The sequence below is a fragment of the Sminthopsis crassicaudata genome, chromosome 3, assembly GCF_048593235.1.
Source record: "Sminthopsis crassicaudata isolate SCR6 chromosome 3, ASM4859323v1, whole genome shotgun sequence".
Lineage (NCBI taxonomy): Eukaryota > Metazoa > Chordata > Mammalia > Dasyuromorphia > Dasyuridae > Sminthopsis > Sminthopsis crassicaudata.
In genome coordinates, this window is record NC_133619.1 from 353,523,142 (window position 1) to 353,547,838 (window position 24,697).

The 24,697-nt window shown below is 35.5% G+C and overlaps 1 protein-coding gene across 2 annotated transcripts in view; it reads left to right on the top strand.

Annotated features, from left to right (window-relative positions):
• Positions 1-1,187: 1,187 nt before the first annotated feature.
• Positions 1,188-24,697, top strand: part of IWS1 (interacts with SUPT6H, CTD assembly factor 1) — a 43,652-nt gene continuing 20,142 nt past the window's right edge. For both annotated transcript variants that reach the window (XM_074301721.1, XM_074301722.1), the window contains exons 1-3: positions 1,188-2,083; positions 4,268-4,383; positions 23,271-24,567. In XM_074301721.1, the coding sequence (XP_074157822.1) occupies positions 2,050-2,083; positions 4,268-4,383; positions 23,271-24,567 (1,447 nt within the window). In that variant the 5' untranslated portion in view covers positions 1,188-2,049. The remainder of the gene's footprint in view (positions 2,084-4,267; positions 4,384-23,270; positions 24,568-24,697) is intronic.

Consider the following 24,697-nt stretch of genomic DNA (forward strand, 5'->3'; position numbering starts at 1 on the left):
ATGCTATTTACTCTAGAACCATCTCAAACCTGGCCTTCAAAAGTAGATTCCTTAAATTTTCAGTGAAGCATTTACATCTAGTAAAATTGCAAATGCTACAAATTAGGGCTTATTTTATGAATTGTATATTCTCAGTAAGATAATGAAGAAAATGTGATTAAACTTAAAGTTTGTGTAGTTTGTTTGCTTAAGCTAGTTGTTATACATTTATCAGGCACATTCCTACCTCCAGCTTACTTTTTTGTTACCCAAGTGCCCAAAAGCAAGCTGTGTAAGAAGTATCTATTTTTTCTCTTCCCTTCTATTGTGAGCTTCTTGAAAGCACAGGCTTTTACTTTTGTCATATCACCAGGATTTAGCATAGTTCCTGGAAAATAGTAAACACTATATAAATATTTATTCTCTTTCCCCTTAATAAATGCTCATCAACTCCTAACTATCCCTATTAGAAAATAGTATTTCTATCGTTTCCTTATTTCCCCAGAGACGTTGTCATTTCATTTGGACCTGTGATTTTCATTTGCCTTTGGGATTACTGGAAGGTAACTCTACCCATGCAGACCCGAAATTATAATTTATATTCTTAAGAGTAACCTAGGACTCTTAAGAGATTGTGACTCTCCCCGAAATATACACCCAATGTTCGTCAGATGTCTGCTAGAATTTAAGATGTTCCTGACTTCAACGCACCTATCTACTTCAACAAGCCATTCGTTAGTCTCCCACAAAGTTGGGATTCTGTTTCGGCTTGAGTGGAAAAAAAAAAGTGTGGACCGAGGTGAGAACTATAAATTACTGTGAAAACAACAGAAATTCTGATTTAAGTTAAATCATTAGGTCGTTGGGCTTTTTTCACTTTTTAAAAATCGGGTTGTTTTTTCCTCTTTCAATGGATTTTTTTTTTTTTTAACTCAATGGATCATTAGTTTTTCACTTGCAGAGAGCGACTAGAAAAAGGATAGATTCAGAAGACCCATCCAATTTTTGTCTGAAGCCCGCCAGCTCTTCTTACCCAGATTCATCTAGACTACATTTCCCAGAAGTCTCTACTCCCATCCAGCTCTACCCAATTAAGGGGGCAGAAAAATGATTGCCCGGCGAAGACCTGAATTTAGGCCTAACCAGAGAAGAGACTAGACAGCCCTCTATTCCAGATCTCATACCCGACGAGAAAGAAACAGTTTGGTGCCCTAAAAACATTCCTTATTTATTATTTGGAATAAAAATATTTCAAATATGAAAACCAATTTGTTCTTTTGGAAAAGAATAACGGTCGGAACCGTTCACAGCCAACTTTGAAACCCAGCGAGTATCAGCACACTGACTCCGCTTATGGAGAGCAGAATTCTCCTCGTTTCCTGAGGCATGCTTGGGAGTAGTAGTTCTGAGGCATACTCTTGCATGCTGGGAACTGTAGTCTCAGCAGTTGGCCATCTGGTACTTCTTGAATGGAGTGGCTTAGAAACGCACGAGGATAAGGCTAAAGATTGTCGGAGCTGGGAACCGAACTTTCATTCCAGGATTACGCACTCAGGTTAGATCGGGAGCTGGAGAAGCTTTGCCCTCCAGGAACACAATCAGAGCAACCCTTTCAACGCTCTCCACCGCCCGTTCTCGAAAACCCTCCGCAGCCACCGTCTCCCGCCGCTCATTGGCCCCTTGAGTCGTCCTGACGTCTGCGCAGTGGATCCCTTTGAGGGTCTTGGGCAGGCGCCATTTTGGTCACGGAGGTGCTGCTGGGAAGCCTCTCTCCCGCCGGCTGGGGGACAAATCACGCTAGGCCGGGCCTAGGTACTGCGGTCGGCTCTTCCTCCACGGGGCTCCCGGCCGCCTCCCCGCCCCCTCACCGTCCCTCCTTGCTGCTGGCTGCTGGGACGCACCCACCCACCCCCATTCGGGGTCCGGTAGGAGGCTTCCCGAGCCCCAGGCAAGGGCGGGTCGAGCCGGGAGGGGAGGGGAGGGGGTCGATAGCGGAGAGAAGGCTGGGGGCGCGCCGCGGGAGGCCCGGAGCCTCCCGGTCCAGGCGCCCACCTCGGGCCCGGGACCGCCATGGAGATGGAATATTACAGCGGCGACCAGTCAGGTGAGGAGACCCCGGGACTGGAAAGAGAACGAAGGGCAGGCTCCCCGAGAAACCCCTTGTCTTGTCCGGGAGGGTTTTCATTCAAGTTTGGGTCCATCTTCGGGGTCTCTGAACGTCCCTGAGGAAAAAGACGTGATTCTGGCAGAGCAGCTAGAGGTCGGCGCCTAATGGATATTTGCTGACCGTCTCGTCTGACCGACCGTTGTTTGCCCACCGGGAATAAAATTGTTGTCTGGGGTAGGAGGAAGCCCGGGAAGGGGAGACACTAGGTATCCGAGGAGTCCTCGTCAGTTTCAGAGTCAGTTTCTCTTTAGCTACAGAGTTGCTCGTACGGGGAAATCCGAACTTGGTGTATCTTATCTGAGGCACTGTCCTGGGCCTGCTGCTGACCACGTTTACAATCTTTCTTAACCACCGAAACTCTCAAACGGCCTGCGGAGACTACAACCAAAGCATCTACCAAAACCAGTTCACTTCCATGTAGGACTTGGCCTTTATTTAGTGTTTTCCTCACAGAAGTCCTGTGAGTTAAATAGTGTAACAGAATTAAGCCCATTTTACAGATGAAGAAATGCAGGTTTGGAGAAATGAGGAAACTTATGGCTACAGTGACAAAAACTAAGTTTCAGGACTTTGGACAAGTTGGGTTTGATGGGTTAGAAAGTCGATGGTCTAGATCAGGAGACTTGGCATGTAGTACTCTTGATGCTTCTTACATTACACCTTTGGATAAGTCATATTTCTTGTACCTCAGTTTCTTCACTGTAAAAATTATTAGGTAGTACTAGTTGATTCAGATATTTAAATTAATCTTTAACTAGTTATAAACTCTCTGAGTTTCTTTTACCATTCAAGAAGTTTTTTATATTTTAGCCAGTGAACATATTGGAAATGATTCTGTTGCTATATGGATTCAGTAAATGTTCTAGATCAAAGGTGGCCCTCAAATGATATTTAGTTGTTAAGTGACATTTTGCTCGACACGCTGAGTGTAATTTTAATTTTTGTCATTAATTAAATAAACCTGCAATATCTTTGACTTAGTGCTGGTCACTGAAGATTCAAAGACTGACTCCCCCACCCAAAAGAGTGCCAACCTCTCTTCATAGTGCTTGTATTTTTGATTCTTCCTCTTTCTAGCTCTCTTGCTGAATCATTTTGTCTTTAGTCTACCAGTGATATCCGAGGTTATTTGTTAGATTAACTGGGAGTTCTCTGCCCCAGATGTGACAAATTGTTTTAGAATTATAGTTTAAATTTGATCTCTGCTTTCTATTTAGATTAACTCTTATGATCAAATAGTTGACAAAATGCTTTGTCAACATAAAATCCTAGGGAATGCTTAAATATTGTTTTCTTTAATGCTCTCTGATGTTCAAACTAAAACTTTGATTACTTAAATATTTTAATTTATTTTTGCCAGCATTATTTATGTTTTACATATCCCAGTTAGGATCAATGACTTTTGAGTTGGATGGCCCTAAATTCTCTAAAAGATGCTTATTGTATTTGCCCATGGATCTTTGACCACTAAAAAAAAAAAGTATAGGTTGATTGGAGGTCAGGTGTAAAGTAGGTACTGAAAGCAAAGAATCCTTTTCAAGCCAGCAATCTATATAATGATTGGGAGTTAACATAAATGTTAACTTTTGTGATCCATTTCACTTGATAACCAAATACTTGTGTAGATTGATTTACTTTTTAAATGATTACTTCACATCTCTCATGTGCAAAATTAATATTTGGAGATGTTATATTTATATATATTATGATCCTTTTATGAGCTTTCATATTTGTTATGCAGTATTTTAGAGATGTGATTTTCAACATGAAGTGAAAATAGTATGATCTAGTTGGCCAAATAGAAGAGTTGTTTAGAGATCTTTCATTTGTTCCCTGGCTTCTCTATTGATGTTTGCTAAGTTCTGCATATCTCTGTCATATTGATGTAGGTACTAATCATCCGTTAAACTTGTCACTACACACGCACACACCCACACCCACACACACACCCACACACACACACACAGAGCATTTTTTTTTTTTTAAATACAAATCTAATGTCCTTATACTTTTTGCTAGTGGCAACCTTTGGCCATACTTTAAAGTTAATGCTAGATGTAGCCCAAGACATCATCCATCCTACTCTTTAAGTGGGATTTTTATTGTTTTGTTTTTGAGCAGATGATGGTGGAGCTACCCCAGTACAGGATGAACGGGATTCAGGGTCAGAAGTTGAAGATGATGTAATTGAGCAGCACTCTGGATCAGACAATGGAAGTTTAGAGCATCATTCAGAGGTATTGGCTGAACAGCATCTTTGGGGAGGATTCATTGTTGTATTTGATTAGAATTGCTTCCTTTAGAGTTGATCTTGGCTATTGTGTTAGAACTTGTCAACAAAACCTAGTGATTTGTAGAGGAGCAAGCTGGGGAGGGTGGGGAAGTTAATTTAAAAGGTTTTTTGGAAGTAAAAGTAGAATTGGTTATTATTTATAAATTGTCAGTGAAAATAGTTTTGGTTGCTTTGAAATTTTTATTCTTTTCATTTCAAATATTAGATAATTTTAGCCTTGAAGGTGGATATAAAAATAGATTAGCCTAATGGTGGTTTCCAGGCCTAGGCAAATTTACTGGTGCCATATGATGGCAGTAAGCATCAACAGCTTGCAGAAGTAAAGTATCAGTCACAAGTTGTGGAGTGTATTATAAATTTTCATACTAAATTACTATCTGCTAAAACCTTACTTAAAGATCTGAGCCTTACAGAACAATAAATGACAATTTAAAAGTTAAACTAAGATGTCTGTTTTTACTGTGAAATCAACACGAAGTTCCAGGACTAAATTGTTTAATTATGTATGTATTGATGGTCAAAGCAAAATTCAGCTTAAAAAGCTATGGAGATTCAAGAACTCAAGCTTGTAGGTAAGTTCTGCCTAAAAACATTTTAGTCTTCAGTCTAGTATTCGGACTAGATGGGTTCTAAGGTCTTAGCTCTTTTAAGGTCTTAGCTCTTTCCAACTTCACATGTGTAAAGATAACTTAAAAAACCATATTGCCAAGGCAGCTAGGTGGCGCAGTGGATAGAGCACCAGCCCTGAAGTCAGGAGGACCTGAGTTCAAATGTGGCCTCAGATACTTAACACTTTGTAGCTGTGTGACCCTGGGCAAATCACTTAACTCCAATTGCCTCAACAAAAAAACAAAAAAATCATATTGCTACCTGCCTAGGTCGCATAAGCATTATCATGTATTAGTAATAAAAATAAAACTAACATTTATTACTTTACTACAAGTTGTTATATGCAAGATTTGAAGCATAAGGAAATAGGAATAGTAAAACAGATTTTTTTTTCTTAAATAATACATTATTGAATTAGTGAAGAGGATATATGTTCACATGTGAAAATGAACCATACTCTTCTTCAGTAATACAATGAATATGTTCTCAATATGTTTGTTCCCTGTAGCAGCACATGTGCAACCCTTATGTTCCTTCCCAATCTTTGTGTTTTCTATAAATTCTTTACAGAAGATCTCTACCTTTTAAAGAACTGTATTAATGCAGCAATCAAGCTATCTCTTGATTCTGTTGTCTCATATATCAGTTCCCCTTTTCCAGTCATTTTGTGTATGATATCCCTTAAATAATTTCTTTTGTGTAATTCATCATTGGGACTATCTTTATACCCACCATACATCACACCATTGCCCCTTGTGTCATCTGTAGCTAATTCTTCAGAGCTTGTGGTGTTTGTAGAATATAAGATTTAGAAGGGCCATTCAGTACCTAAATCCAAAAAAAGGAATCCTCACTCTGAGAGGCTCCAAAGAAGTTTTTTTAGCCTTTGTTTTTAAGACCTCCAATGAGGTCTTCTAATTATTAGAAAGTTTTCCTGGCCTTATGCCTTAAATTTTCCCTAGCCATTGTTCTAATGGACCAAAAAAGAATAAGCCTAACTCCTCTTGCACATGACCGCCATTAAGAGCCTTGAACACAACTCTCACGTTCTCTTTTAGACTTCTCCAAATTAAGCAAGCCCACTTTCTTGCAACTGACCCCCAAGAACATGAACTCAGGGTCCTTTACCATTCTGGTTGTCCCACTCTAATTTTTATAGAATGTCTAGTCTTTTGCTAGGAACTGGAGCAGAAGATAAGTTAACAGTTCTTTCATTGGTATATCACAGTATTGTTGGGGAAGACTGACAAATATAAAATATAAAGAGAAGTTTCAGGACAATGTGCAATTAAGTTTGATACAGTATGAAAACTCCAAAGATCAGGAAAGAACTGGAACAATCAATCAAAAGACTCTACCTAACAAGAGTCATAAATAAGAATTAGAGCTGGAAGGGACCTCAGAACTTCTGATCCAGCTCCTTCCTTTTTACAAAGGACTATGTTACCTCCCTAGGTACATTAGCTTGAGCCTGGAGGACAGACTGAGAGAAGCAAGGTGGACATGCCAGGTAAAAGAAGTGATGTAGAGACAGGGATGACTGTGACCTGGGTAGCACAGTTTGTAATCAACTTAGCTAGAATGAAAGGTAAATGTTGAGCAAATATTGACATTGTCATGAAACAATTTAATGTGTAATAAAAACATTAGTAGTAAGTCAAGGATTCTTATTTAGTTGCACATTTTTAAATGAAGGCTGTTAAAACATTTATTTTCACAAATGTAGTTGCATGTAAATTGAATTGTGAAAATTTAACTTAGTTTTAAAAAGTAAAACATTTGCAAAAAATTAATACTTTTCCAATTTCTTTAATAACTCCTTTGGATTCTCATTCTCTTCCCTGTTTCTTAATGTGGACATTCTCTTAAGGGTCTGTCCTAGAGTCTCTTCTCCCTACACTTTTAATTTTGTAGTCTCTAATCCTCAGAAGATTTTACCTTTTGTTTTTCATAACGGCATCTTTATTTACATATATGACACCTCTTCTTACTGTTTGAAAGTGTTGGAATACACTAGGCACATAATAAATACTTTTTGGTTGGCTGATCCAGATAATGAAATTTAAACAACTCATTAATTTTTACAAAATTCTAAATTTGTTGTCTTTGATTCAGTCTTGATCTTTCTCCTGAACTCCAGTCTCATGTTACCAATTTGTCTACTAGATGTTAACTAGGGTGTTCCATCCACATCTCAAATTCATTCATTTTCAAATTTCATCAAGATTCTAATGTGTTTCTTCCCAAATTCATTTTTCTGCCAAATTTCCACATTTCTATTGAGAAAATTATCACCATCCTTTTAGTCACGCAAGTTCATCTCATACTTAGCACAGACTTTGGCACATCTCCTGGGCTTAATAAAATGCTTATTAACTGTTTGCCTAACTTCCCTTACCTTCTATATCTAATCAGTTCACAAATCTTATAAAATCTATCTCCACTGTATCTTTATTACTAATTTCCTTCTTTCTATGTACAGGCATACCTCGAAAATATTGTGGGTTTGGTTCCAGACCACTGAAATAAACCAAATATCTCAATAAAGCAAGTTACATGAATTTTTTAATTTTTCCTGAGCATAAAAAGTTATGTTTATAATATGTTGTAGTCTGTTAAGTGTAGAGCAATATCACATCTAAAAAAGCCCAATGTATTTACCTTAATTAAAAATACTTTATTGCTTTAAAAACTACCATCACCTGAAACATCAGTGAGTTGGAATCTTTTTTTGGTGGAGAGACTGGCCTCAATAATGGCTGCTTGATTGATCTGAGTGGTGATTGTTGAAAGTTGGAGTGGCTGTGGCAATTTTTTTTTCTTTTTTTTTTTTTTTTTTTTTTTTTTAAATAATGGCTTTTTACTTTCAAAATACATGCAAAGATAGTTTTCATCATTCACTCTTGCAGAATCTTGTGTGTTCAAATTTTTTTTCCTCTTTCCCTATCTCCCTCCTCTCCTAGACAAGTAAACCTGTATATGATAAACACGTGCAATTCTTCTATATGTATTTCCACATTTATCATGCTGCACAAGAAAAATCAGATAAAAAAGGGAAAAAAATCAGAAAGGACAAAAAACAGGCAATTTCTTAAAATAAGACAAGCATGAAATTTACTTTATGTATTGACTTTTCCTTTCATGAAAGATTTTTCTGATACATACCATGCTGTTTGATCTCATTTTTACCCACAATAGAATTTCTTTCAGAATTGTAGACAATTTTCTCAGATTCTGCTGCTGCTTTATTAATTAAATTTTATGTCATATTTTCTAATATTTTTGTGTTTCAGAAAATAGGGGGCCTGCAGGAGAGAGAGAGAGGGACTAAAGTTTGATGTCTTATATGGGCAAGGTTCATGGTACCCTAAAAACGATTACTACAATAACATCAAAGATCACTTGATTACAAATCACCATAATAGGCTTAAAAAGTGTGACAGACTTGTGAGCACTTTAAGACTATATTTTGCATTAATGAATCCAATTCTTTTTTGTAGTCATGAAGTCCTAAAAGGGTAGGCAAATGATTTAACCTCTCAGTGTTTGAGGCAATTATTTTAAATTATTTCAAAACAGAAGTTCTCCATTGGGATATCATAGGCCTGCACCAAAAACTTTATATTTGGATCTTTTACTATGTGTATTTTTTTCATCAGATGCAGAAAACTTTCTGAAAGCTTGCCTGTTCCCTACATAACAACACACACTTTTTTGTATAGATCATTAAATTTTTTTAATAAAGATGACAACAGTCAATGTATAAATTGGTATTATCAGTGCCCTATCAATTGCCATTTTCAGGTGTCAGTGATTTTTATCCTGTTCTTTTGTAATTTTCTCCCTGACATGACATTTAAAAGAATCTCTTAGTAGTTTCAAGATTTTCAACTCTCATGTATCCATTCTTTCAACTCTCAAGTCTCTCTTACTAAAACTTCGTCTTAAATTGTCATTTTTCCTTTAATAAATAATGACGCATTAAGAATTGAACTTTAAATTCCACCTATGACAATGGAAACCCTAACCTCCCCTATTTTCCTTTGATTTTTTACCCTGCTGCCAATTTCATATGAAATGCTCTTGGGATAATATTAGTTAAATCTGACTCCAGAGGTTCTACTGATTTGTTTTTGCTTTTCATGAGACAATGATGCTCATCTACCATAATGATTTGCCAGTGAGTTTGCATTCTAAATGGTTTCTCTTTGTAATCAAGTTTTTATGCTTGGAAAGACATCTTTTCTGGCTAAGCCAGGTAACGTTCATCAGGAATTTAATGGTAATCAATAACTTTAACCTTTTCCCCCTCTTTTTCAGCATTGTTGACTTGACTTGAGTACTGTACATTGTTGTGGTCTTATTGTTAATGCATCTAATAATGTTGTGTTTGACTTTTATTCTAACTAGTCAATGGCCCAACTATATACTAAGGTAGTCATATCTGTATTCTCATCTATTAAAAGTTATTTTAAAATTATATTTGGTATTCACTATTAAGCAATGTAAACAAAAGAATCCCTAAGAGGATAAATTTAGAGCTGAAAAAATTCTTAGAAGCCTTCTACTCCAACCCTTTGTTTTACTATTAAGGTCAAGCCATTTACCAAAGGGTCCCACAGGAAGTACGCTAAGCTTATTAGAGAGAGTTTGGGGGTGGGGATGGGGGTTCAGGGAAGCAAATATCAGGGCCTCAGTTTCCTCATCTGTAAATGAGGTAGTTGGATTAGAAAATCTCTGACTTCTTCCAGCACTTTGAATAAAAATGAAACCAATGCTACCAACAAATATTGCTTAGAAAAATATTTAAATATTTTTAAGTTGAAGATCTAATTCCTAGGATTGCTGTGAAAGACATCTATCATTCAATCGGTCATTTATTAAGAGCTTACTGTATGCAAAGTATACTTTACTAAGTGCTGGAAATACTCATTTAAAAATGGTTCCTTGCTCTCAGTTTGCATTCAAATGGGGCATACAACATATATAGGAAGTTAGATAGAAGGTTACATGGTTATTAGGGGGCTTCAGCAAAGCAAATGGGAAATGTTTCTTTAATGTCCATTGGTCACTTCCCTATTCAGTTTTCTTTGATTGTATCTGACTCTGGCTCTGTTTGGGGTTTTCTTGGCAAAGATACTGAATTGGTTTGTAATTTCTTTCTCCAAGAGTCTCAGGTCAGATTTGAACTCAAGAAGATGTCCCTCCCTAAATCCAGGCCTGGCATTCTGTCTACTATGCTAACTAGGCCTTTACTTATTCATTAGAGAATGGCTTTTCATTTTGTGTATGGGAGGTGAGAAGAGACTTGCAGTTTCTCTAAAGTAACTTTCAAGAATGAGACCTTAACATATTGTATATAAGAACTTCCTGAGCATTGATAAGTTAATTAACTTGCCCATGTTCACACAACTAATAGGTATGAAAAGATTAAAGCCCAAATTTTCTTGACTCCAAGAATAACCTTCTGATCTCTGTAACACATTGCCTTTCTTATTTTAATATTTTGTATCAATTGCCTGTGCACAATGATCAGAGAAGCAGATAGTGATAATGATGGTCAAGTAAATTATGAAGACTGTACAAATAGTGACAGCAAATAAAGACAATTGTACAAAGGGTGCTAAATTTCTTGTACTTGCTTTTTCTTTATAGTTTTTCGGTAAAGGAAATCCTTTTTGGGGACACCCTTTTTTGTCAGAAGGACGTGCATGTATTAGGAATAATTAGGCCTTTATTCTTCAATGTCTTTATCTTGCTATCAGTTGTTCTGAAATTTTATTTGGAAAATTAATCAAATAAGATCTCGCATGTGATATACTAGTTACAGATAGCTAAGTCCTTCTGTATAAGTACTTTGAGATGGAGTTCACTTAAATGAGAGTTCATCTGAGATATGCCTTCCTCTCTCCCTTCCCTTTATTTCTTCCTTTATAAGAAATAGTTTTATTTAGAAGTTATCAGTATGATGTGGAACTGTGGAATAATAATAATTCTTCATGGATAGTCAACATATGCATGATTATAAGCAGTGCATTATCCAAATAGTTTATCCTGGGGTGGTTTTTTGGGGGGAGGGTCCTACTGGTGTTATCAGAAAACATTTTCTTTTGTTGTTACTTGATTTTTAAATTTTAAACCATTTAATCTGCTCTGCCTCAATTTATCCCAAGTTATATTTTTTTCTACTTAATAAAAAAAATTGGAGATGTGGCACAGAAGAGAAGTTAAAATGGCAAGGCCAGAAATGATGATTTGTTTATATAGAACAGTGATTTCCAGAAGGGTTTTTTTTGTTGTTAATTTTTTTTTCATATTCCATCAGTTTAAAAATAATATGTATCACTCTGTGTGTGATATGTGTATATTTACTTATTTATAAATGACATACATGTACTACTGTTCTTACACTTGTGAACATTATAAAATTTACACAAATAAAAATTTTATACAATAAAATGCAAAAATAAATTTTTGATTCTAGAGTCGATTAGTCATTAAAATTTGAATAGTAAGGGATTGACATGGTCAGACATGCATATCAGAGAAATTACTTTGTCAGTTAAATGGAAGATGGATTGGAGGGAAACTTGAGGCAAGATAGACCAATTAGAAGAGTGTTATAGTAGTCCAGGGGCTAGTGGCTGATGAATGAAGAGGAAATGGGTGTTGAGATGTTGAAGACAGGATTTGCCAACCAACTGGGTAAATGGGGTGGAGAGTGTAAAAAGCACTAAGGTTTTAAATCTGGGCAGGTAATGGGGAGGGTTCTGTATTTGACATTAATAGAGAAGGAGGATAATTTGGGAGGGCATTATAATGATGTAATGAGATCTTTGAAGCAAATTGTGCTAGGTCTGTTCAGTCTGTAAATTCATTCTGTTCTCCCCAGTGAGAAGAGGAAGAGGCAGTGGTCTTCCTCATCTTCCTCAGTAGTCACCCTCTCCAGACACTAGGTCTGGGTGAGGTGAAATGGGATAGGTATGTGGGAAGGAGGAATTTTTGTACAGCTGGGGGAAGTGAGAGTTGAGAGATGAATCTGTATGATTGGTTCATAGATGAACACTGTGATTGAATGTTTTGACAAGAGTGTAATGAAATCCATTTTTACATTCTCTAATTAGTGCTTCATATATAACTCATTGGCATCAATCAGTCTGTGACACAGCCTCACTTTGGAAATGCCTGAGAGAGAAGAACTACCTTGGGGTATTCCACTTTAATGGACTAAGGAATAACGAAGAGTGTCTTTACCTTATCTCCATCTGTCATTAAAACATTTCTTAATTCCATCTTCTGCATTTTCCTCCCTCAAAAATACTACTATTACCAATAAGTAGGACTTTTAACTGATATTTAAGCATGTCCCTCTTCTAAAAAACCCTATTAAATCAGAATTGTTAATGAGTTTTTTCAGAGTTAACATCGAATGATTTGGATGATTAACTTCTTTCAAAATCATTTCATCTTTAGGAGTGAATATGAAATTCCAAAGATGAACTGATTTCTAATTAATGGTCTTTCTTGAGTTCAAATGTCCAGATACCTTCAAAACCCAAATCTTCTGTGCTTAGTCAGAAAAAGAAAATGAGACCCAGCAATGAGGTTGTCCAGTTACATATCTTTTTATAAACTGATCATTAAACTGCCTTTATGCCTTAGTTTACTCATTATTTTTCTTTAAAGACTAATATTTAAAAGGAACATTTTTTTTTTCTAATTAATATTTTTGTTTTTTCCAGTTACATGTAAAACATTTTGTTTTTAAAACTTTGAGTTCCAGGTTCTCTCCCTTGTTCCTCACCTTCCCCACAATGAGAAGATATTTGTGAAATTATGTAAAACATTTCCATAAAAGTAAAAAACATAGATCTCCCCTTCCACTCCCAAAAAAACCCTCAAGAAAAATAAAGTTAAAAAAGTTAAAAAAAAATGCTTAAGTCTGTATTCACAATTGCTCATTCCACAACATTGCTGTTACTTTGAACATGGCATATTTCATTTTGCTTGAGTTCATGGAGAATTCTACAGCTTTAGAACATAACTTTATTCTGCATATTTTTGCATAACCCTCTAAAAATAATTTATTCTGTAGGCAAAAACTATTTCTTGAGACTTCTGAGATTTCATTAGATACATCATCTTTAAGATAATGCTCAACCCACGAGTAAGTGAAAATTTTGTAGACAGTAAAGAAATGGAGATTTTAAAAAATTACTTGATATGGTTGTTATGGTATTAATTAATTTATTTATTTGTTTTATTTTATATTTATTTATAGACAAACTCGTAGTTTATAATGGAAATGTATAAAATTTTTATCCTAAAATCCTTATGCTTTGGAGAACATTTTACCCATTTTGAACAGGTTACTTTCTATTGAACCTGACTATTCTATTCATTATTAAACTCATTTCAAAACATTTCTTCCACCTTTTGCCTAGCTTTTTCAGTAGTGCCCTGTTATATCCTCAAGCTTTTCAAAAAAGTATTGCTCCCAACTTGTTTTAACCAAAATTATACATTTCCCTGAGAATACGATTTAACCAGCTCCTTAGGAGATTTTATTATTGTCTTTGTGACTTTAGACAAATGGGTTTCACTTGCCTTATCTTAGAAGATGGCCTCTGAGGTCTCTTCTTTCTTTAGAACTATGATCTAACCTGGAGGAAGAATGGACAGATCTTTGCTCTTTCTATTCTCTATTCCAATTTCTCTGACACTTTGCCCGATCCTTGATGTTGTCATCCATAGACCTCTTCCAGGTCATTTTCCCAACTTTTTCAGGGATTTTTTAGTAAGTAGCTCATAGTATTTTTATGCCTCGCTACCATTTCTATTCCTTTGCTAAAAATCTGACCACATAATTTCTTAATTTCAATTCTACTAACCTTCTTATACCTAATTTACTTTACCATAAAGAACCATTACCTCTCTGAATATAACTTCTACTTCCTGTTTTCTTTCCACTTTCTCCTACTAAACATGCTTTTTGTTTTTGTAGTACGGTTTTCCAGACAGTGAAGTATAACTCTTGGTGTTCAGGATCACATTGGGGGTAGGATTGAGGGTGCAGAGGGAAAAGAAAATTAGATATCAGTGACCAAAAATTATTTGATGGCATTGAACACAATTCTTGCACAAATTTGTCCACCTTATTCATTTTTTAAAAAATCATAGTTGAAAGCGAGTCTAACCAAGGCAGATTCACAAGACTGACATGACAAAATTGTTATAATTGCCAGCGCTTCACAATGATCATTCACTAAGTTATATACAAATAGGGTCAGTTATGAGTCAACAAATGTCAACTGGTAACAACTTGGACAACATTTCATCATCAGTAGGCATAGACTCATGATATAGACAAATTGTGTTGTTAGGCTACTTCCTCCTTTTGTTTTTGACCAAATGCTTCACTATTATATAGAATTCAAAATACAATACTTATTCTAAAGCTTAATTTAAATAGACATCACTAAAAACGGTCCATTCTCTCAAAATCCCAATAGTGGTCATCGTAGCATTATCTGACAATGACTTATGTCTTGTTATTTTTTTCTTTGGATTTAAAGCTTATCAGAATTGAAGAACAGTTTCTAACTTATTTTCATAATAATATCAAGCCACCTATAAAGTATAGTTACTATTCCCATGCATTTTAACAATCTAGTCTTTAAAAAGCTGTATTCAATTGATACTCAACCCACATACATTAAATTCTATTGACAGATCAACTAGAAAAAAATGTATAATAGTCATTATGTTATCCTTCCACAAACCACCATACATTCACTGTTTAAGTAGTGTGAAAACTTAGCTTTATTGTCTAAATCAGTGATTCTCAAACTTTTTAAATAGGGGGCCAGTTCACTGTTCGAGGGCCGGACTATGGTAAAAACAAAATCTCACACTCTGTCTCTGCCCCCTCAGCCCATTTGCCATAACCCGGTGGGCTGCATAATCGTCCTCAGTGGGGCACATCTGGCCCACGGGCTGTAGTTTGAGAACCCCTGGTCTAAATTATATGTACTCTTAAACTTTTAACTTCATTACTAAGTTGTGACCAGTCATTAATGGTAGCACAAAGTTTTTAACCTTGTCCATTATCTAATTTTGACTGGAGGGTAGCTTAATTGTTAATAATATATTTAAAAATACTTAAAACAAAATTGTCATAAAAATGTGATAGCCAAATTGTAACATGGTATATGCCTATAACAGACCAAAAAAACCCAGGTTTTATAAGTTTACCGCAAAAAAAGGGCTAATAAATCGTCTCCTTAGATGTCTAAAATACAAATTTGTTAAGATCTAAATCCCAGCTTCTTAAATTGTTGGTCATGATCCCATATGGGGTTTAATAATTGAATAGGATTCATGAAGAGATTTATTATCAGTAAATATTTGATTGGTATACCTATTTTATATATCTATATACCCAAGGTCATGTCAAAATTTTTCCTGGGGTAAGTGAAAACAGTTTAAAAAGCCCTGGTAAATGAAAAACAAATGGGAAAAGTAGTCTTGAACAAAATTTACCACTTAATAATTCAGTGGGATTGCAACAATGTCAAGGAGGACATAATTTCAGTTTAAGATAGATATGGTAGTCTAAAATGTGAATTATATATTTTTAAAACTGCTACATTCCCTCCACAGTTCATTTCCTTCAGCATCAGAAAGATTAAACCCATATTCTGACTAGCTATATAATCAAGTGGCAAACACACTACACCACTGACGTGATAGTTCACTGCTTATGAAACTAGACCTCTGATGTGAGGCTGTAGCGTCATTTCTTTATAGGTCATTAGGGAACTCTGGTAAGCACGCAGTTTTATAAGCCCTGTTTATATTGTGCTGCCTGTGCTACAGGTCCATGACAACCTGTGGAAGTACAAGGGCAGCCATGGCAATGACTTCTAAATGAAGTTTCTAGCAAGCTAAAAAAAGAACTTCTCAAAGTTGTGGTTATTTTTGACTTGAAATGTCAATGCTATAGATTCTTCTTTCTATGGAAGACACCAAATTTCACCTTGACTTTTCTGTATATAATATCTACTTTGTTATTACAGAAACTTCAGGGAGTTTTTAACATGCTTTTACCAGATCTCTATGCCAGGTAGGTACATTCTTGTAGGTAATTTTTAATATTATGTCAAGATTTATAATGGTGCATTGAGCTTGGGTATTATTAATGATCACCTCTCAGATCATTAAATTTCTCTCTATCCCATTTGAGTGTAGAACACAAAAGAATGATCCCAAATACCTTGGCTATGTACTTCTCAAATTCATCAGTCAAGTGATAGTTTGTAAATGTGGTTTTTCCAAGACCTTCATCATTAAGTAATAAAAGTTTGAAATGTAATTAGGGTTCTCTGTGAGCAGTCATCATGATGATTTTTCCAGAAACATCTCCATTTCTGCCTGACTGAAATCTTGTTGCTTCATTTGAAGAAACCTGTGGATTTAAAATTTTTATTTCTGGGCTAAAATACCATATCTGTTACATTTTTCTATATTGTTCCTTTTGTGAATAAAATAGAATGATTAGGTTTCCCCAAAAATGCAGTTTTTAATAATTAGAAATAATTCAAGATATTTATAATTTTTTGACATTTTCAAGAATGAAATATAATTTATCAGGAAATTAATGTACATTTGTGAAAAATATATAACTAGTTTGAAAGGAAAATCCAGTAGTATATGTCAGTAGAGACAGGAAATAAGGAAAAATAGAAGTACAAAATAAAAGGCACAAATCTAGAAAGTAAGGTTTTGTGAGATTCACAGAGTATTGTTATTTTTTAATTACATACGTTTATAAGCAAAAATCTGCCTCTATCCTTGAAAAAGAATGAAAAAAAAAAAAACTCCTGTTAAAAATATATGGTCAAACAAATTTCTGTGTTCCTGGTGTCTTTTTCATAAATGTCATATTCAGTACTCTTAATCTGTCTCCTCTAACAGAAAGTGGGTGACCTGTTTCATCAAGAATACTCTAAAATTAGGGTTGTTCACCATATTGAGTCTAAGTTACTTGTTTTTACAATATTATTTTCATTATATAGATTGTTCTGCTTCACTGCACACAAGTCTTCTCAGGTTTTTCTGAAACTATCGCCTTCATCATTTCTTACAACTCAGTAATCTATCACACTCACATATTTTGCTGTTCTCCAAAGAGCTGTTATAGATATTTTTATACATGCTTACAGTTCTGCTGATAATCCCTCATGTCATTTACTTTCCCTTCTATTTCCCTCTTTCCCTCCTTTTTCCCTGTTGAATGAAATATATTTCTATATCAAACTATTAATATGTATTCTTCCTTTAACTGGTTCAATTAAGAGTGAGGTTCAAGTATCCTCTCACTCCTTCATCTTTGTTTGTATCAATGATTATTGCCATTCGCCATAATGTGGGATGAATTTCCCTAGCTCTCCTCTTTCTTTCTCCCTCTAGTTTATTCATCTTTCCTTCCTTATTCATTCTTCTTTTCAGATCATCAAGACACAACAAAACTACTTCCAGGTCTTTTCTAATTAGACTCCCACTGTGAGAAAAAAGGTTCGTCATCTCCTTATATTTGAATGAAAGTGGTATATCTTTCTTTGGTCCCTTATCATTGTTCATTCCTGTTTACCTCATTGTGTTTTCCTGTACTTTTTAATTTACACTTAAGAGTTTCTAGGTAGTTCTGTTTTTTCATCTGGAATGCTTCAATATCCTCTATTTCATTAAAGGTCCATTTCCCCCTTTATCCTTAGCCTTCTGTAATGTAACATTCCAACTTTCTGCTTCTTTATAATATGTGGCTGCTAAACTGTGTCTATGTCTGACTATGGCTCCTGAATTCTTGAATTCTTTTCTGGCTGGCTGTTTTGTTTTGACTCTACGTTCCTGAGAGTTTTCATTTTAGAGTTTCTTTCAGGGTATAACAGATGGATTCTCTCTATTTCTACTTTTACCTTCAGAGCCTTAAAAAAAATCTGGAACTATGATACCTAAACTTGTTTGTTTGGTTGGTTTGGTTGGGCTTGGCTTTCAGGTAGTTTGTTGATTCTTATGTTTTTTTTCTTTTCATTCTGTTTTCCAGGTCAGTTGTTTTTTGCAGGAAGGTACCTTACTTCTCACCCTTCTCCCTTCCCCTATTTTTTCTCTCTCCCCCTCCCTGTCTTTTTTTTTTTTTTTCCCCTTATGAAGTCATTAGCTTCCATTTTGGTCCATTCTAATTTTCAGGGAATTTGTTGCTTGAACAATTTATGACTCCTTTATTTCCAATTCTTTTTTAGCTCTCATTTCTTTTCTAATTTTTTCTCTAGTATTATCATTTCACGTATAAAATTTTTTTAAACTTGTTTCATATCTTCCAGGAATTCTAGTTGAATCTATGCCCAAGCCATGTAGTGCTTGAGGCTTTGCTTCTAAACATTTTAGTCATTCTTTCTTCAAGTTTTGTAAATTGATCTTCGCTGTCACCATAATAGCTTTTAGTGGTGAGATTTCATCTCTTATTTATCCAGCCTACTTCCTGACTTCAGATTTGATGTTATCCTGGTCTCTTCTTCTGAAGGGAATGTGTCTACTGGTGCTGCTGTTTTGTTTTGTTTTTTTCCCTTGGGAATATTAACTGTTTTGTTAATTCTGAGATCCTAGAGACATCTTTGGCTGAAGATCTATAAGTATTCAGTGTTCCCACAATAGTCTGATTCAAAGCTCCTCAAGGTCTTTCCTGTTTCAAGTTTCAGTAGATTGCTTCTGAATCTGCCATTATCAACCAGCTAGAAAGCTTTGTTGTGACAAAATGACAGAACTGGTACTTCTCTTCCTAGGGATTTCTGCCCTGTTTTTCCCTCTGTGGGCTTAAAACTAAAAGTTGGGCCCTGATCAGTCCTGTGGCCTAAACCACACTTTTGTAATCCAAATTAAGCTTCTAGCTTCTGAATTTCTTTTTTTTGCTTGGTATACAGAGTAGGACCTGTAACAATAGTTTACCTTGTAATATCATCCTAGGCACAGGTCCTTTCCTCATTTTACCCTGGATTTGCAGTAACAAAGTAGTGAGTTGTGAGTAACAACTTTCTATTGGCACCTGTTTGTGAATCCTGCACAAAGTTGGAGTCCACCCTTTTTGGGTCTAAAGCTTCTTTTTTGCTTTTAATAAATACCTTCTTTTACGATTGGAATGCTCTATCTGTATGCCCCTGGCTAGGTCCCCTGCCCCTTGTCCCTATGCACACCTGAGCTAGAGAAATGACTTGCTATTTTTCCCAATCAGAATTCATTCTGGTGCCTTTTCTAGATGTGCTTAAAAGAGTGAGGTTGCAAAGGGTTGATGTACTTCCTGCTACTTTATCATATTGTACCACCAAAATTATGTTATTGATGGGAAAGAAAGACTGCTGCCATCTTTGTTAGCTTCAGATCATATAAAACTTAATGGTGTTGAAAGAGGTTATATAGAAAATGTTGAGCAGAGGGAAAATTAGATTCTTTTAGAAAACAAAAAGAACCTTTTCAGAAACCCATCTTTTTGTTATCAGAAGAGTTGCTTGCTAATGTATGTAAGGTTGCTTACAGACTTAAGTGTAAAAATGCCTTATTCTGCCAATAACTACTATTATAGTGGGCTTCTTTCCAAATCATGCAAAACAACTTAAAAGGTTTGTACTTGTACATGGAAAAATAATCATCCATGTGTTTGGACTCCTTTCTGATAAATAATTGAAAAACTAAAATCTTTCTATTTTGCATTATAAATGAATAAAGCAACAGATAGTTACTCATTGATAACATATATGTGATATTTTGTTGAAACTTAGGAAATATCTGTTACTTTAAAAGCATGTTAATGGAAATGCTGTATTGAGATAAATTTTTAAATAGTACCATTGGACTGAAAATGATTATCAACTGAAGTAGATATCAGTATAGTGTTCAGGTCTATTAGATGAAAATGTAACCCCCTATATAATTTGGACATGTTTCTTGCTTCACAATCACTTTGATCAAGTCTAGTCAACAAGAATTTATTAAGAATCTGCTGTGTGTCAGTCTGTGCTAAGCTCTGGGATACAGAGAAAGGCAAAATAAGTCTGTCCTTAAGGAGCTCACAATCTAATAAGAAAACAGAAAAATAATTGTGAGTAAAAAAGATGCATACAAATTGGAAATATTCTCAAAGGGAAGTTACTAATATTAAATTGGAGTGGAAAAGGCTTCTTAGAAGTTACGATTTTAAGTGAAACTGGGAAACAAAAGGAAGTGAGAAGGGAGAGAATTCTAAACTGCAGGACAGCTAGTTATGCAGAAAATCAGAAAATGAAGTGTCTTGTGAAAAGAACAAAAGGGGGAGGCCCATGTCACTATACTGTAACCTAGCTGAAAGGGGAGGAGGGAATAAGGTATAAGAAAATGGAAAGATAGGAAGAAATCAAGATAGGAATGTTTAAAATTGAACAGTTATAAGAATAATCAATTTTTTAAATAATCATTTGTGAGGAAGAATCTTTGCAAAATTTTGTGATAATATGAAACTTACATATTTGGTAGAAATTTTTGAAAAATTGATTATTCTTGAGTAAATCATTATAGATGTTTGCATTTTGATCCAGAAACAAAGGTTTGTATTTACCCCCCAAAATTGTTCAAACTATGAATAATAATTTGTGAAGTAACAGGCTTTTAAAAAGTTTCCAATGTGAAAAAAATAACTGTCCTTCAAAAGAAATAAAAGATATAGAAGATAATAAGGATCTGCTTATTATATTGCTCAATCATTAAGTATTTATCAAGTGCCTACAATGTGCTAATTGCTCAGGGTAGTCCCAGCCTTCAAGGAGATTGCATGAACAAGTATCTTTTTTTTTTTTGTGATTCAGCAATATGCTATTACATTCACATGCCAAAATTTGTTCAGCCATTCCCAGTTAATAAATGATGTTGTCTCATGATTGTTATCATTTATTGCTTGGTAGCTGGCCATTTGGAATAAAATTTTCACTGTAATTATTGTTTCAGAACTGGTAGATTAAATGTGTTTTGGGTCTTTTTTGGTATCCTACTCCAGTATTTGGTAGAGTTTATAATAGTAAAATGTTCCTGTGGTTCAGTCCTGTCAGTTGTGTCCATTTCTTTATGAGCCTTTCTGGGGTTTTCTTGGCAAAGATACTAGAAGTGGTTTGTCATTTCCAATTCTAACTCATTTTACAGGTGGGGAAATTGATGCAAACAGGGTGAAGTGACTTTTTCAGAGTCATACAACTAAGTAAAGGCTGTGAGGCTGTGTTTGAATTCAGGTTTTCCTGACTCCAAGCCTCTCCATCATGCCACCTACCTTCCTAGTTTCTGAAGTTAGAAGGTCCCTGGGACGTGGCCATTGTTATATGTTAAAGGCCCCCATCTGCGTTAAATAAGTTTTAGTATTATAATTCAGAGGGGAAGGAGTGATTACATTGAGAGTGGGAGATGTGGGATCCCAAAAATTTTCATAGAAAATAAAGTTTTTGTAAGTGGACCTTGAAGATAGACTAGAAATGAGACAAGCAGAAGTAGGGATGGAGAGTTCTCTTGAGACAATAATTTTGTGAAAAGAGATATAGTTTGTTTTATGTATAGCTAGAGGTCATTTTTGACTAGAACATAGAATGTGGGAAGTTGGGAAATAATTCTGAAAAGGTTGTTGGAGCCATTGTAGGGAGAGACTGGAAACAGTACAGTTGATTAAGTGTCAGCGCCTATGATTCTATCCCTGCCCTGATTTTTTCCTATGTGATTTGAGCAAATAATTTAACTTCTTTGGCCCTTAATTCTTATTTAAAAAGAGAGGACTGGATTTTATGTGACTTCTGAGGATCCCTTCTCCCTTCTATCTATCTATTCCATCTATCCGTTCTATCTATGAAAACATAAAATATAATAATATTAAACTTCAAAGATTAATTTTTTTTCCCACTTAAACATCATACTTGATTCTTAGTTATATTCCTATCTCCTTATGTCATATCATTTAGTAAGTACCAGATTTCACTAGGGAATGGAGGTGAAGGGTACTAAGGCTTTCTGTAATTGAATAAATCTAGTAGAATAGTTGGTTCTAGTAGAACATGGAATATTAGTATTAGCTTTTTTAATAAATACTTGGAAAAATTCATTCTGACTATAGGAATAAACAATCATATTTGGAAAAGTAAAGACTAAATTACTTTTCATCTTAGTATATTAGGAGGATATGTTTTCTATTAGCATTTGGAAATTTTTAGTGATGTGAAGCTCTGAATGAAATTTGAAAATGTATTTCTGAAACAGGTGATTTTTATATGTTGTATTATGTTAAATTAGGAAAACAATTAGTATACTTTTGGGAAGTAATTGATGTAGTTTATAGTTCTTCACATGAATAAGAATAAATGGAAAATTTTAACAGTAGGAAAAGTACATTTTAACAGTAGAAAAGGTACATTTTTTCATTTCATTTGCTCTTTTAATATATATCGTCAGTGGGTCCAGAGTCACTTATTAAAAAAAAAACAAAACAGACATTTGTATGTTGCCTTTTAAAATAAGTTTTGGGGTGCCTTTTTTGTTCCTCTTGAATGATATCTCTTAATTGTTTGGCTAATTAGGACTTTGGAGGCTGTCTCACGTACTAGAGAGCTATACCTTGTGTCCGATCCTTTAAATTCAGTATAAGCCTTTAAATAATTTTGATATAATGTTTTTTATAGATTTCATTTGGTGTAAAAGCTGGCTTATCATTTCCCTTTGGGGATATCCATCAGATGATGAGTTATCATGATGTTTTTTTGTTTTTTTCATCATTGCACATTTTCACATAGAGTTTTCCTTTTTGTATTTATAGCTCATGTAGGGATCATTAGGCCTTTGGGCCATATAAGGCCCACAAAGTCATTTAGTCTGGCTCTCCCTGCCAAGGCAACTGCAGGTGACAACAGCCTCCCACTACTTGTGACAACAGCCTTCCACTACTTGAGTTTTTTAAATTGATAGTTTTGTATGGTCCCACGAATGATGTTATAAATATACAAATGACCCTTGGCTGAAATAGGTCCTTCATTCCTGATATATAGCTATAAAATAAGCATTTTAATTCATAAGTGTTGGACATTTTCAAAAATGCATTTCAATTAAGTTTCAAAATTCTTAATCCTTTTAAACGTTATTAATTTTCTTGGTATTTTTTTTCTCTTGCAGAATGATCATAGTGATAGAGAAGATGATGGACGTATTAAAAGACATCATATGACAGACTCAGAAAATGAGGATCTTACAAATCACAATGCTAGTGACTCTGAAAATGAGGAGCTTCATAGAAATAAGTATAGTGACTCTGACACCGAAGACCAGCCAGATCCTCCAGTAAGTGACTCTGAAAATGAGGACCTAAATCATCCCTCAAGTGACTCTGAAAATGACGAGCCCCAGAAGCTGCCTGCTAGTGACTCTGAAAATGAAGAACCTCTCAATGGGCATGCAAGTGACTCAGAGAATGAGTATGCCCCTAAGATTCCTGCTAGTGACTCTGAGAACGAGGAATTTCAGAAAGGCATTGATAGCGATTCAGATGTTGAAGAGCCCCATAAAGATCCTGCTAGTGACTCGGAGGCTGATGAGTCCCAGAAAGGTCCTGCCAGTGACTCAGAAGCTGATGAATCCCGGAAAGGTCCTGCCAGCGACTCAGAAGTTGATGAGCCCAGGAAAGGTCCTCCTAGCGACTCTGAAGCTGAAGAACCCAGGAAAGGTCTTGCCAGTGACTCTGAAGCTGATGAATCCCGAAAAGGTGGTGCCAGTGACTCTGAAGCTGATGAACCCAGGAAAGGTCTTGCCAGTGACTCAGAAGCTGATGAATCCCGAAAAGGTGGTGCCAGTGATTCTGAAGCTGAAGAGCCCAGGAAAGTTCTTGCTAGTGACTCAGAAGCTGATGAACCCAGGAAAGGTCCCATCAGTGATTCGGATGCTGATGAGCCCAGGAAAGTCCCAGCCAGTGATTCGGAAGTTGATGAGCCCAGGAAAGATCCTGCTAGCGATTCAGAAACTGAAGAGCCCCCAAAAGGCCCTGCCAGTGATTCGGAAGCTGATGAGCCCCAAAAGGGCCGTGCCAGTGACTCGGAAGCTGAGGATGCTCCTAAAGTTGCTAGTGACTCTGAAAATGAGGAGGTCCCAAAACGCCAGCCAAGTGACTCTGAAAGTGAGGGGCTTCAGAAAGCTCATGCCAGTGATTCTGAAAATGAAAATTCCTCTAAACAAAAACAGAAGATTGACTCAGATGATAGTGACAGAGAAAACAGACAGGATAAAGGGAAATTACAGAATGACTCTTTTCATTCAAGTAACCATCCAGAGCAAAAAATATTTCACAGTTCCGACAGTGAGGATGAAGCACCTAAAAGACAGAAAATGGATAGTGATGAGGAAGAAGAGAAGGAGGAAGAGAAAGTAGTAAAGAGGAAAGCTGCTATCCTTTCTGATAGTGAAGATGAAGAGAAAGCACGTAAGATCTTTTTTTGTTACTTTTACTTTTGTTTACTATCATATCTGTTAATAGACCCTATTGCAATTTCTTTTTTATTTTTCTAGTTTTATTTTTTTGTATCAGAGGTTTAAAGTTCCTCAATGAAATT